The 14,604-nt window shown below is 38.3% G+C and overlaps 1 protein-coding gene across 1 annotated transcript; it reads left to right on the top strand.

The window, feature by feature from the left end:
* The first annotated feature begins 69 nt into the window (after positions 1-69).
* prox2 (prospero homeobox 2) lies at positions 70-9,331 on the top strand. The gene is made up of 5 exons (XM_056768236.1): positions 70-83; positions 816-2,300; positions 4,716-4,823; positions 6,717-6,911; positions 8,093-9,331. Exons 2-5 carry the CDS (start codon positions 855-857, stop codon positions 8,258-8,260), a joined length of 1,917 nt encoding a protein of 638 aa, XP_056624214.1. The 5' UTR covers positions 70-83; positions 816-854; the 3' UTR covers positions 8,261-9,331.
* The last annotated feature ends 5,273 nt before the right edge of the window (positions 9,332-14,604 follow it).

Here is a 14,604-nt window from a genome sequence, read left to right as displayed (position 1 = left end):
CCACACCCACACCCAGCTCACTCGAGTGAGATGAGAGCGCGAGGGGGACGCACACTGTCAGTCAAGCGTCTCCAAAGCAACAGGTAAGCGTGCGCCTCTCCTCTCTTCATGCCTTCGAGTTTCTTTCAGACAAATTGATGCTTTTAAATTCGCTTTACTTTCTGTAGACTTTAAACGCTGTGAATCTTTCTCAGTAGAATTGAATTTATGACATATATACATATATTTGTTTGTCAAATATGTGGGCATTTATAATGTATATGAGTCAGTTTTCAAAAGTCTTTTTTTCTCTTACGTGAATTAAACGTCATCATTAATTCAAAATATTTGTAGAAATAATTATATACATTAACAGAGAATTAGAAAAAGACAATTTCACCATGTTATATTGAACATATATAATTAAATGTGTTTGTGTAATCAAAAATGCACATTATTGAGAGATTTTTTGCTCTTGGAATATTTATATTACTTTTATATTTTGCAATTCTAATGTTTGTAGAGGGTAAATAACACATGTGAAGCTGAAATGGCTCAACGGAAATATTTAAATATATCATAAACATTCACGATATGTTAAGTTGCTTTAAATATCAACCCTTGCTTGCATCAAAAGCACCTTAGCTACAGCAGATAATATTTTTCTAGAATTATTATTAATAGTTATTATAAATATTAATAATATTGACAAGTAATAATGTTGTCCCTATAACAATCTGAAAATATAGACAGCATTTTTCTTATAGGGCATAATGTAAGTCGCTGTTATAATTGTTTTATGAATACATTTATTTAATCACTTTTTTCTCCCAAAGTATTAGAGATACGGCTCAACGTTGAGTACAGCAGCCAACATGAATCTGAGTCCGCATGAACAAAGCATGCACAAGCCGAGCGAGGACTGCCCAGAAGTCAGTAAAGCCGACATCCTACTCCCCTGTTTTCGCAGAAACGCATACGACGAGTCCCTCGCTTCTTACCACAGCGGCTCCATCATATCTCACCTCCTGCGTAAAACTATTCACAATAAACTGACGTCCCTCGACAACAACCTCCTTTACATGCCGAATGTTTCTGGCGCCAGCGTGCTGGATTCTGAATGCAACATGGCAGATTTCGCTCAAGACGATCAGAGCTGTCTGTCTTTTAAAGATAGCACAGATGACCTGTCTTCAGGGAGCCAGCCCTCGAGTACAGATGTCGAGCGGCCGCTGACCGAACACCTCCAAGCGAAGCGTGCACGGGTGGAGAACATCATACGGGGCATGTCCAGCTCACCCAATTCCAGGTCACACGGAGAAGATGAATGTGAAGCCATCCGCTGTAGACGGGACATTCTGAAGGAGAACAAGCGCAAACAGAGACTTCCCCAACACCAGGAACCCAGTCAGTTTAACACGAGAGGCAGCGGCACCAAGACGAGCAAAGACGAAGAGTGTCACAAACTGAAGGAGCAGCTCCAGAGCATGCAGCGTCTCCTCCATCAGCTCCAGGAGAAGATCTCCCATGTGAATGACCAGAACTACTGCGTGAACGAGGACATGGCGGACGGGGAAGAAGAATGTGACATCCAAGAAAAAAGTCAGAGCAGCTACAAAGAGAAACTGAATGTGGACAATGGCAGTTTTACATCAGACGGTGAAGTCAGGAACCTCCAGGAGGCTCTAAAATGTGAGCTGACCAGGACTGTGAATGACAGCATTGACATGGTTTTCAGAAAACTCTCCACGGCCCTCCGAAAGCAACCAACCCACCCTCAGCCGTGCCAGAGTCCCGAGTGCCCCGAGAAAGAAACTCATCTGGATTCCCCTCCGGAGCTCTCGGACTCGGACGAAAACACCAGATCGGCAGAACGCTTCGAGAGCACGCCTGTCAACAGCCCAGAACACCAAACAGAAGCTCTGTCCCTAGTGGTCCGTAAACCTTCCCAGTTCAACTCGGTCGGTCAGGGTGTAAAGAGACCCTACCCGCTCCACCAGTCCCCTTTCCAGTTCGGCTACGGTACTCCGCTTCACGACAGCCAGATCCTGGAGCACCTTCTGAAATACGGACCCCATTCAGCCTTCTCAGCCCTCCCCTGTCTGCCTCCATCCTTGGAACGGTCATCGCCGGACTCCATGGAGCACACCTGGGAAAATGTGGCCATGCGATCAAAGGTAACCTCTGGACATCTGGTTCAGCACCATCGCCCCGGACCGCCAGGACTGGTGACTGTAGACGCACTTTGCCTGCCTCATGTTAAAATGGAGTGTGGAGATCTGCAGAGTATGGCGGAGAGAAGCTCTTTCATGTCACTCAATATATCCTTTTTACAAGCCTAAAATTGCCTTTAATTCTGCGGGGAGTATAGAGCATGCAATTACAGTATAGCATAAAGAGTATTCAGAGTATGCAATAAATTTATGTATACGACATGAAATAACACTATACCGCATGCTGTAATAGTATAGAGCATGTAATAAGAGCATAAAGCATGCAATAAATGTATAGGACATGCAATAAAAGTATAGAGCGTTCAGTTAGAGTATAGAGCATGCAGGAAGAGTATGAAGCATGCAATAAAACTGTAAACTTTGCTGTAGTTTTGCAGCAGGTATGCCAGTAACTTACTGTAGATTTAATAACTACTTAATACTGCTTTTCAATTAGTACTGTTCTCAATTACTTTAATCAAAATTAAAACACTTTATTCAAATGAGCAAGAAGAGACTGGCATTAGCACAGCAACACTGCAAAAAAGGACATTCTTCCGAAGCATTTTTGTTTTGTTTTGTAGTAAAAATATTTAAAACTTCTTAAATAACATTTACATAACAAGAAAAGTGACCTAAGATATTTATTGAAAGAAAAATATATAAACTACTTAAGTTTATGCTTAAAACAAAAAAATAATTAAATCTACAGTAAGTTACTGGCAAACCTGCTGCGAAATCACAACAAAGTTTTACAGTGTGTGATAAGAGTAAATAGCATGCAATAAGAATACGAAGCATGCATGAAGACTATAGAGAATGTTGTGAGAATATATAAAGCATGCAATAAGCGTATGGAGCATGTGAGAAGAGGGAAAAGCATTCAATAAGAGTATAGAGCATGTAATGAAAGTATATAAAGCATGCTGTTAGTGTACGAAGCATGTGATAAGAATGTAAAGCATTTAATGAGAGTATAAAGCTTGAAAGAAGAGTATAGCGATGCAAAATGATTGTGGGCAGCATACTTCGACAGATTTTATTCTATAAGAATTTGTTGAGAAATGTCGACATTTTAGTACGTAGTTTCTAAAACTGTACAGTGAGCACGATATGAGAGTTTCCTTGTGTTTCATCGAGAAAAATCACGAGACCTCATTTCATCAAACGTCTCCTTTCAATCTCATTGCAGTCAAGGTTTTGAAGATTCAAAGGATCTCGTTTGTGTCATTTCTTTCGTATTTTGCGCAATTTCATAAAGACAATATTTTTATTACGATTTCAACACAGATGCATTTAATCCTTTGAGCTCAATCTGAAAGAAACACAATGAACGTTTTAAGAGTCGCCGACAGTCGACTTGAAACGTCATCTCTGGATCGTGTTCTTTGTTTAGTTGACTGTTTTTATTTAATAGTAGTTAACATGGAGATATGGGCGAACAAACGAGCGGCTCTCAGGCTGGCCGAACAATCGCTGAATTGAGTGCAGCAGTGTGCAGTTCTCCTCACGCAGACTTCAAGGAGAATTTTTGCTTTGATCTCGGTAACCCCAAAGAAAATTGTAGCATCTTCTTTAATCTGGGCTCAGTAATGACTTTAAGTCTAGGAAAAGACAAATAAAAAGGAATACACGCCTTTGATAAGAATTGTTAGGAACAAAAGCCAATTTTCAAAGGCATAAAAAGCAACAGTTTCTCTTCTGGAAATTCTCTGATTTTTTTTCTCCGCCGGACTTGAAAAGCTGCGGAACATGTTCCTGCACTCTCAATGTGATTGGAGAGGATGAGAGAGGTCACTTTGGGATGTTTGTGAACAGCAGGCTCTCAGCTGTCATTATACACCATCATCAATGGTCACTGCGTCCTACGTGTGCCGGTATCGCAGTTTACCTTATGCTTGCCTTTTAAACATCATTATATTTCTATAATGCACTTTTTCATTGTGAGACAGAAGGACTACTCTCTCATTAGAATCGATGGCTTTTGTACTTGATCGAGAACCCAGAACAGGCTCTTCGCATTCAAGAAAAGCTTTCTGATATTATGTGTAAGGAGTCCCATAAATCAAATCCCTTTTCAGAAAGCAAACAGAATTTCACCATTTTTAAGTGCCGCTTAAATGTAGAAGGAGGTAAACCGATCCCGACATCCTCCAGGAGAAAATGTCATTTCTTTATTATATTAACACTCCGTGTTTCACAACAAAGCAATTACTGTGGACAGATAAGAGGCAAAGCGCTCAGATCCGAGGTCTCTAATTCAAGTCCTTAATCTCATTTGTGTGTCTCTTTCTCTAGTTAACACATGTTGTCGTGTCTTAATCGACTCTCTGGTCAATACACGGCTGCCTCGTGTCATTCATTTGCACAGATGAATAGAAAATGTCAATGTTTGTGTGTTTGGACTATTGCTGTGTTCTTTTGATTTTTCCCTTAAAGAGTTGAGTAGAAACGCATTCAGTTTTATTGCTGAAATTTGCTTGATGTTTATTGTGAGGTTTTGGAACCCTTAACTTTCTATACATTCAGGAGGGTCTGACTCCAAACCACCTGAAGAAAGCCAAACTCATGTTTTTCTACACACGATACCCAAGCTCGAACTTACTCAAGAACTTCTTTCCTGATGTCAAGGTATGTCACATTTCCTACTTATTTCTCTACCTGACCAAATTATTGGCCAGCCTCTATAGTTCATTGTATTAAATTCTTGTTATAAAAAAATATTGTGCATACAGACCAGGGCTTAGATGTAACACAACATCATTAAAGTCTTTGAACATTTCCACTATTCCTCTATAACATGGTTGGGTATAATATGGACAACCCCAACAATTGGTTTAAATAAAACTAGAAACTGTCCATATTTTACCCAACAATGGGTTAAACAACCCAGTGTTAAAACTACACAATATGTTGTAAAGGCCATATAGTTGGGTCATGTTATCACAATAAATGGGGTAACTTTCCATTAAAACTATAAGATCAAAAATAAGGAAATTGTAATAATGTAACAAAATGTAACAAATGTTGAGCTATATTTTGGCAAACAAAAGTGCAATCAATGAATTTAAGTTTAAAATGACTGAATTACTCAAAAATAACAAAATCAAAACAAAATGGAAGTACAGAATTAATTTATCTTAATGAATAATCAGTAACACAACAAACACAAGAGTTTTATTCTAGAATTAACTGTTTAAATAAGAGACTACTCAAATGATGTTATTGTGATGAGAGGAGTGCTTACTGTTGCTTTAGAAAGACAAACACAACATGAGATGCTTGAGCGATGAGCAAATGTTCCTGAATGTTGGGGAAGCCGATCCTGAATCGCTGGTTTAACTTTGACAAAGTTTCTCAAGTCAGCAAAAGAAGACAAAAGGGTTGACGGAGAGGAGCGCAAGCTCTTCTATTCACCGTTAACCCTTCAGCTCACCAGCTTTCAGGAGTCAACAATAGAAGAGCGCTGAGCCGCCCTATACAACAACACGCACGACACATCCTGTGAGTGTGCGTCCTTGTGATGAGTCAACACAAACCAGCAGAAAGCTTTAGCTGCTTGTGTGTGTTTTCCAGCCGATGATTGACGGAGCCGCGCGTGTTTAAGACACTACACGTTAGCAGAACCAATCCCACCAAACTGTGCTAGTTCTGACGGAAACTTTCTAGAAAAAATATTTTTTAGTAGACTTAATCTACTAAAACAGTTTTCGGGCAACCCTGTTACATTTAAAATGTAAAAACATTACAGAAAAGTATAATAAGGAAAAACCGCAAATATCATTACACCCTATTAAGCAACCTGTTAAAATAGTAACAGAACGATATGGAAAAACATTGATGTTTTATATTGAAACTTTTTTGCATTATTTAAAAGAAATCTTACACTCAACAGATCATGTGACTAATTTCAGAATAAAGTTATTTCTGTTATTGGTCATTAGAGAAGAATCACATTAACACGAAGGGTTGAGGGGTTGACAGAGCATTGGATCTTGTCTGGCCGGACCCCAGCTGCCCTGCTCGAGCGGGGTGAACCGGGGTGACCGGGCTCCCCTGACCTCCGGAGATCAGTGTGGCAGGTTTCGTGTCTCGTCTGTCCCAGGCCGAGCCTTCTGTGCTGTGGGAAGACAGAGCGGACAATGACTGGTCTAATCCCAGTGTCCGATTCCATCCCTGTCAACAGTCACAGAAGTCACCCAAGAGGAAAAGTTTCCTTCTGACCCGTCTGCGCCGTCGTTTTCATTCTCACATCCGTGGGAAGAGGTGTCTTTGATGGAGTTTCAGCCCCTGGGCATTTTCACACATCATCTTCTGTGTCAGTGGATACGCAGTGATAATAACAGGGCTGACGTGAAAACTGTTGTTACTTTAAATTCAGATGTTAAAACTATAAAAGGTCAAACTGTGAAATTACTAATAAAGAGTCAAGTTGCACACTGATGTTTGCTGAGACCTCAACTCCACCATATGAGCAATGAGATTGTAATTGTTTGATTGAACTGTTGTGTGTTTTGTTTGTAGTTTAACCGTTGCATCACGTCGCAGCTGATCAAGTGGTTCAGTAATTTCCGGGAGTTTTACTACATCCAAATGGAGAAGTTTGCACGTCAGGCCGTCATCGACGGGGTTCGTGATGTGAAGGACATATCCGTCAGCAGAGAGTCCGAGCTCTTCCGTGCCCTCAACATGCACTACAACAAAGCCAACGACTTCCAGGTATGAACACGCTCGTGATATTTCAAATGACATCATGCTTTATGTTTGCTAAACCAAATAATCCAGCTCCGACAGAATCAGGTCTGTTTGTTTTACATTTTCTGTGCTAATGTTGCTACGGGAGCCCCCCATAAGAATACAAATCTCAAATGAGTGCTCAATTATTTCTTCTACTCAATGAGATTAAATGGAGAGCAAATGGAAACTTTTGGTAATTGGCTTATGTGCGTCTCTACTGATATCAGATATTTCTCCTGAGTAAAAGAAAACTCACAAATTTCAGAAGAGATGGCAACAATTTCTCAAACTGAGCACAGATTTGTCAAGTCGGATTTCAAAGGTCAATAGTATTAAAGATAATTGTTATAGAAATAAAGTTAAATATAAAATTCAATTTTCTTCCTACGGGTAATTTGGTCAAATGAGGGCGATGCCGCGTCTGGTCTTGCGGAGAGCCAAAATCCCAGCGTTCAATGCTGCGGCATCAAACTGTCGGAGGAAGCCGCAGAATCTACTAAAACAACTTGAGATTATGTCCCGAACACGGCTGAGCGCTGTTTGGATTGCTACTGATGCGAAAGAAGCCAGAAATCCCAAGAGCCATTGAGCTGCCCAATGGGGATGAGCAGAGACAGCACCAAGACATTCCTTTCCCAGGGGATGCTTTTGTGTCTGGAGATGCACACGAAAGAAAACAAGTGACGCCTGAATACCCTGCCGTGAGAACGCCGTTCTTTCGCGCCTTTTCCGAGCAGTTAAGTTCGAAGCAACGGGCTGTAAAAAATCAAAGCGTCCATCCACGCCGGTCACCTAATGATTCTGACAATGTATTTGGTTTGTTGTAACTTAAAAAAAAACAAGTAGGATTTACTTATTTTGTGGGTAAATTGTGTGGATTTCTGCACACAGTTTTTTTTCAAGTAAATTTACTTTAGAAAATCATCAAGTTTTTGCTCACCGTTTTTTTATAGTAAATGTTTCACAATTTGATACACAAAATTGTGAGCAAAACTGGAGTTGCAGAGCGAAGGTGAGCGCGCTTGAACACGAGAACATTAAAGATGATGTTTAAACAGAAAGCCGTCGCTCATGCTCCCTGCCCCTGAATACAAAATCACGACACGAGTCACGTACATGCAGTATGTTTGGGATTGTGTGTAATTTAAACGTTTGTCCGTCAGGTTCCAGACAGATTTCTGGAGGTTGCTGAAATCACGCTTCAGGAGTTCTACAGCGCCATCTCTCTGTCCAAAGACTCCGACCCCTCCTGGAAAAAAGCCATCTACAAGGTCATCTGCAAACTGGACAGTGACGTTCCTGAGGACTTCAAGTCATCCTCGTACATATAAACTTATTTGTCTTACAGCGGGGAAAATAAGTATTTGACACATCAGCATTTTTATCAGTAAGGGGATTTCTAAGTGGGCTATTGACACAAAATTTCCACCAGATGTAGCCATCAAGCCAAATATTGAATTCATACAAAGAAATCAGAACATTTAAGTATACAAGTTCAGTCATAATAAATAAAGGGAATAAGTATTGAACACACTTTATTTAATACTTTGTAGAAAAGCCTTTGTTGGTGATTACAGCTTCTAGACGCCTCTTGAGACCAGTCGTCTGCATTGCTCAGGAGAGATTCTGGCCCATTCTTCCACACAAATGGTTTTTTAAATCTTGAAGGTTCCTTGGGCCTCTTTTATGAACTTTGATCTTCAGTTCTCTCCATAGATTTTCTATGGGATTTAGGTCAGGTGATTTACTGGGCCATTCAAGCAGCTTGATTTTCTTTCTTTGAAACAACTTCATTGTGTCCCTGGCCTTGTGTTTGGGATCCTTGTCTTGCTGAAATGTCCACCCTCTTTTCATTTTCAGCTTTCTGGTAGATGGCAGCAGATTTTTATCCAAATTTAACCCGGTACATTTCTCCATTCATCCTGCCTTCAATAATATGAAGTCTGCCACTTCCCCTTACTGATAAAAATGCTGATGTGTCAAATACTTATTTTCCCCGCTCTATATGATTACTCATTTCAAAGTGTCTTGATTGTAAAAGCTTACACGTATGTAAGGGCTGCACAATTACAACAAAAATCATAATTGTGAACCGTTCATTTTAATGAATGAATTTACATTAAGTGACCATGTAAATCTGTTGAATTATTGACATTCAAAAGTGCACACAGTTTTACACACATTATAGCAAATCATAAATTATCACAAATTACAGGCGATGATTATTTTAGTCTTTGAAATATCTTAACATGTCTTAACGTGATGTTTCTACAGCATGTATTTCCACTCGACAACAACAAAACCCTCGCAAACCATTGGAAATCTTATCCAGCACTAGAAAGCATCAGTCATATTCTTTGTTATTTATCTTGTGCAGTTTTATCACATGTGAGACCACAATATTTTGCTCTCTGACATTCAATATTTGATCACAAACAGGTGTGAAGTTTCTGTTGTTTGTGTAACAATGCTTTTCATGAATATGCGGTGTTCAAATGTTGAAATGGTGTAATGGTTTCTCTGTGGAGTGTTTCATGAAGAATTTGTATTCATTATTCTATAGAGACTGTAAATATGTGTCATTTAGCTGTAAATCATGGGAAATGGGGATTAGAGAAGTTTATGTCAGAGGAAAGATGAAAATATTTCATGTAGAAGCGTTTATACCAATATATCCTTATTTATCATACAGTATGTAAAAGTAGGAATATTCTTGTATGTGATCATCTAGCATTGTGTGTGTTTCTTTGAATAATAATAAAATATTCATGTTTTAGGTCAGCAGTAGACGCTCTTAATGATTTTCTGAGGGTTCAAGTAGAATAACTCACTCTTTACTCAAAAAATATGGAACACACCTGTAGTTCAAAACACGCCACCGTTTTTCACATACAAAATGACACTTTACCCTTTGAAATACCCTGAGAAATATTCACTGAAGTAAAGAGTGTGACAACTAGCCCCGGTGTCCTGCACGCACACACACATTCTATGTTTGTGTTCATTCATATTGTGAGATAAACAGCCCCGCGAGGCACTCGAGCAACTCGGAACATCTGAACAGATACAATTAAAGAAAAGAAAACATTAGTTTAATTGCTTTGTGAGGAAGAGTGAAAAAAATGCAAACGCTGGTAATTATTTAGGCTGTGTTCTCTCTTCAATTAGATCAATCTGCTAGACAAATAATTGATTTGTGTTTTCAATTAAAATGTACACACAGTAAGGTGAAGGTGTCTCCAGAAGATTAATTTGTCATGACTGTTTCTTTTATTCTGATTACTGTAAGGACTGTAAGGACATTTTCCATTAACACTCAAAATATTGTTCAGATTTAAATATTTCAAAAAGCAAAGATCCAGCAGACACACTTTTGAACAAATAATTGACCACAGTAAAATTCATTTTAAATTGTACTTATAGGTCCAATAAGTGATCCGTTTCTCTTTAATAAAATAAGAATCATCTTCAAGCAACCAGAGAGCCAAATCAATAGAGACTTTAACAAAAAACTATTCCAAATATTTGAATTGCCAGTTAGGTCAAAATAATTTTCTTCAGTATCCAATCATGGAATCATTGAACATAGTTTTTGAAGTGAACTGTAATGGTTGGGTGTAACTTATATATATACAACAGTTTACAAAATACCATTTAAAAAATATTGTTTATGTCAATATTTGTATAAAAAGGTGAAGAAGACTATCATTAATCTGTTCAGGGGAAGCTCATGCACTTTATTATTTACTGTATATGTTTAAACTAAGCTGCTTTAATGTGACTGTAGCCTGGAGGATGATGTCATTAAGGAATACCAATCATTTAAAAATGTTCATTTAATTTCATTAAATTCTTGAATTAGCTTATTTTTCATAATTGTATTTGAATGTAAATTTAATTTTAAGCATGTTTTTATGACTTATTTGCTTTAGGCTATTTTAATTTAGGTTTAATTTTGTATTTTCAGTTAATAAGTTTAGTGCCTCAACTTAGGCATCCTTTTGTTTACTTTTATGTTTTTCGAGTAATATGTAGGCCTATAGTTTACTTGATTTGATTTTGACAAACATATATAAAAACGAACAAAATCCAGGTAGTGAAATGATTTAAAACTCACTTTATTCGTTCATGTAATTGTGATATTGTAGGCCTATTAAACGAACAGATATGAGTTTCCTTTTCAGAAGATTGAGAATTGTGTTATGATAGATAAGTAGATGTTATTTTATTTTAAATAACACAAAGGAGCAAAATGAATGGAAAATACATTTGGGTTACTGTTCATACCTTCGGCCACAAGAGGGAAGCACTTCGATGTGAAATGAGTGACAATTTTTAAGATGTCACCTGCACATCTCTGAAGATGACATGAGGCTGCGATCCAAACCAGATCTTTAGATGCAGTTTATTTATGTTCATATTTAGAAAGTCGGTTTTGATCCGACAGAGCACCTGTATTTACTTCTCTCTTGTGTATTCGGTTTATGGTTTTCAGGATGATGTCACACGTGTCATGATGGAATGTGATTGATTGACAGATTGTGATTAAACAATGTAGAGTTTGATGGGGTGTCATGGACAAAGCATTTATTATCAGTGCGCACGATTATAGGATTATTAACAGTGTTGTTCCCCCACTGTCAGGACAGACCACCCGTTCCATGAGACCCTCAGTTGTGACGCTGGGGTGGATTTCTCTCCGGAGCACAACTTGAGCTCTGAGACTTCTGACTTCTGCCTGCCCTTCAGACTGAGACTCCTCGCCGTGGTATTGTGCGATCAACGGTAAATCTTTATTAATTTTAATTGGGGCCTCCATTTAAAAGAGCAATTAAAGCGGATTAATCGAGCCCGTCCCGTATAATGTCTTCTGTTAATTAGTTTGTCAGCACTGTTTTAATATCGCATAATGACTTCATATTTCAGGCTTGACATTAAAGAGATGCTGCGAGAAAAGAAATGGCCTTATCTGAATGTGACGCTTTAATGGGCGACGTCCTCTTCACGGTAGGCAAGGTCAGGGAGCGCGGGGACGGGAGCGCGGGCACCGGACCCCGGAGACCACGCGCCCGCGCCACCCTCAACCCAACAAACGCTTCACGCTGCTCGCTGCCCCCAGCTGCCTTAAAGCAACAGCTCACAAAAACTGAACCATATCTTCCTTCAATCGCATGTGGCTTTCTTATCCCTGTTCTTAAATTTAACATTGCACGTTTTGTAAGTAGTAGGAACAGTTTAGAGTAAATAAAACATGAAACTGATCCTCTTTCAACTCAATACATCTTCTTTAAAAATACTTTAAGTACACTTTATGGTATATTCAAGTACCTAAATAGAAACACAGTAGTATGGCTACTAAATGTTAAGTTAAGGAAAAATGCAATACAAACACATCTAGTAGTTTCCTAGAAAGTAAACTTCAAAGTGTACTTTCATTAAATGTGCAACAAGCATTGAACTAGTAAACTGTCAGAATATCTATAAGTTCATGTGAAGCAGAGTTGCAGTGCAAACAACAACGTTTGTTACTCTTACATGCATACTTTTATAAACTAAAAAGTGAGCAAATTTAGTCCCACGTGTAATGAAATGGATTTACAAGTGTACTATGACATTAATACTAACTTCCAGTGTTGGGTAAATTACTCTGAAACGTTAGTTAATTACTAGTTACTTATTACATATTTAATAGTGTTAATAGATTACTGTAGAAATGACTTTCCAAAAAGTATTTAATTACTTAATACTTTCTATCCTACATCAACCTTGAATAGTTTAGTGATTCAAGATTAGACATGAAACTAATCTTCATTTAATTCAAATAAACAATGTCAAACTACTCACTGTTATTAACTGACTTAAGTATTACAAATGTGAGAAATATACATTCAGGCATGCATTTTCAAGTTAGACTTTGAATGTTAATGTCAATTCCCGTATTGTATACATTACACAGTATTTAGTTCTATTACATCTGATGTAACTGTAAGTAAGTAACAGGAAAAACAAGAGTAATCCCTTACTTTACTTTTTAAAGGGAAAGTAATTAATTACAGTAACTAACTAGTTACACCCAACAATGCATACTACAAAAGGATAGGTATACTGTACTATGTGTAGTATATATATATACAGTATTTACTGTATAGGGCAGGATGTTTTTACATCACCTGACTGTACAGTATATGTCAGGATTCCAGATGCTCAGTGCTTGTGTGTCTGTTCGTGATGCTGCTGGCTAAAGTAAAGCAGAATGAAAACAGTCCCTCCATCTGCAAGAGCACCTGAGATGTGTCCATGTGTTCACTCCAGTCATCGTCCCTTCTTACGGCTTTCATGACCTCTTCCTATTTACAGTGTCAGCGAGCGGACGGACAGATCTGAACAGTGATGCTGATATCATATCACCTGCTCATATCTATATCATCATGCTTAATGATGGCCATATGTGAGGTACTGTATATTGAATAAGATTGTATTTTTTGATGATTTTTAAAGTACGGTTCTGTGAGATTATTTTCAGAGGAACAAAAAATGAAGCATAACTATGTCATATATTGAATAATGTGGGATATAACTTGACCTTCAGAAATTTATTAGTGTCCATGTAGGAATATCTAGCGTTATGAGTTCATGACACATTTTTACGGTTTCATCGGACGCACACTCGCTTGGCCCAAAATTAACTTCCGGTCAGTGTTTGTTTACTGGTCTATATAATTTAACTATTGATATTACATTACATTTAGTTTATATTCTTATTTTAGTTGATATTCATTGTAATTAAATCACTTACTCCTTAGGGACTATTAGGGAATAATGTTCCTAGTTGACAAACATAAAAAAACTTTACTTGTTCCAGCAGAGATTATTTCTTTAGAGATAAAATGTCATTTTGACAGTATTTTCTCAATTACTAGACACCAATCAAAAAAGATGAATAGGCAGTACAGGAACGTATGCATACAGTTTTTGGTAATAAAGAAAGAATTAGATACAGTGTAGAATTAATACAGTATTGATATGCATGGTGTTTAATATCACGTTTTTTGCCCATGCTGGTGACACCGTACACACATGCTGTTCCTCCAATTCTCTCTGTGTGAATATACCAGTTTCATACAATAAAACAAGATTATAAAAAGAATAATACCATAGCTACTTTCTGATAATGAAAACATGGACGGATGGATGGATGGACGGACGGGAGGAAAGGATGTGATGTTGGTGAAGAGCTCATTGGGTTTATTGCGGTGGTCTCTGGCGTGCGTCCCTGCTCATTTACAGCAGCACCTCAACAGCGGCGGCTTCATAAATCTCATTCCCATTATCCCGCTAATTAGGCAGGATTACAGGAGCATGTAATGCCCCCGTTTCCCCACAGATTGATTGGAGGATGGTCTCTTTGTTTTGAAAGCACTTTCTGATTGATGTACAGAGCCCTAGTTTGCAATTGTAATGGCCCAGATGTTAACAATCAAATGTGTTTCCGCTTCAGGAGCCTACAGTCTGTCAGAGAAGAGAAGAGCTACCCGAGTGTGTAACGACACATCACCCGAGTGATGCAGAGAGAGAGAGAGAGAGAGAGAGAGAGAGAGAGAGAGAGAGAGGGTGCTCATCTTCATTGATTCAGCAGGAAATCCTCTTCAAAATGACCAGGAACATTGTTTAATGG

Source organism: Triplophysa dalaica, chromosome 15 (genome assembly GCF_015846415.1).
Source record: "Triplophysa dalaica isolate WHDGS20190420 chromosome 15, ASM1584641v1, whole genome shotgun sequence".
In the NCBI taxonomy this organism is placed as follows: domain Eukaryota; kingdom Metazoa; phylum Chordata; class Actinopteri; order Cypriniformes; family Nemacheilidae; genus Triplophysa; species Triplophysa dalaica.
Note: the sequence above shows the minus strand (reverse complement) of the source record. Positions and strands in the feature narration are given on the sequence as shown.

Bases quoted from the DNA above. Each gene is read 5' to 3' on its own strand.
- prox2 (XM_056768236.1), top strand. From the start codon at position 855: ATGAATCTGAGTCCGCATGAACAAAGCATGCACAAGCCGAGCGAGGAC. The intron at 2,301-4,715 runs ATATCCTTTTTA...AACTTTCTATAC, and splicing joins GCTCTTTCATGTCACTCAAT to ATTCAGGAGGGTCTGACTCC. The intron at 6,912-8,092 runs GTATGAACACGC...TTTGTCCGTCAG, and splicing joins ACAAAGCCAACGACTTCCAG to GTTCCAGACAGATTTCTGGA.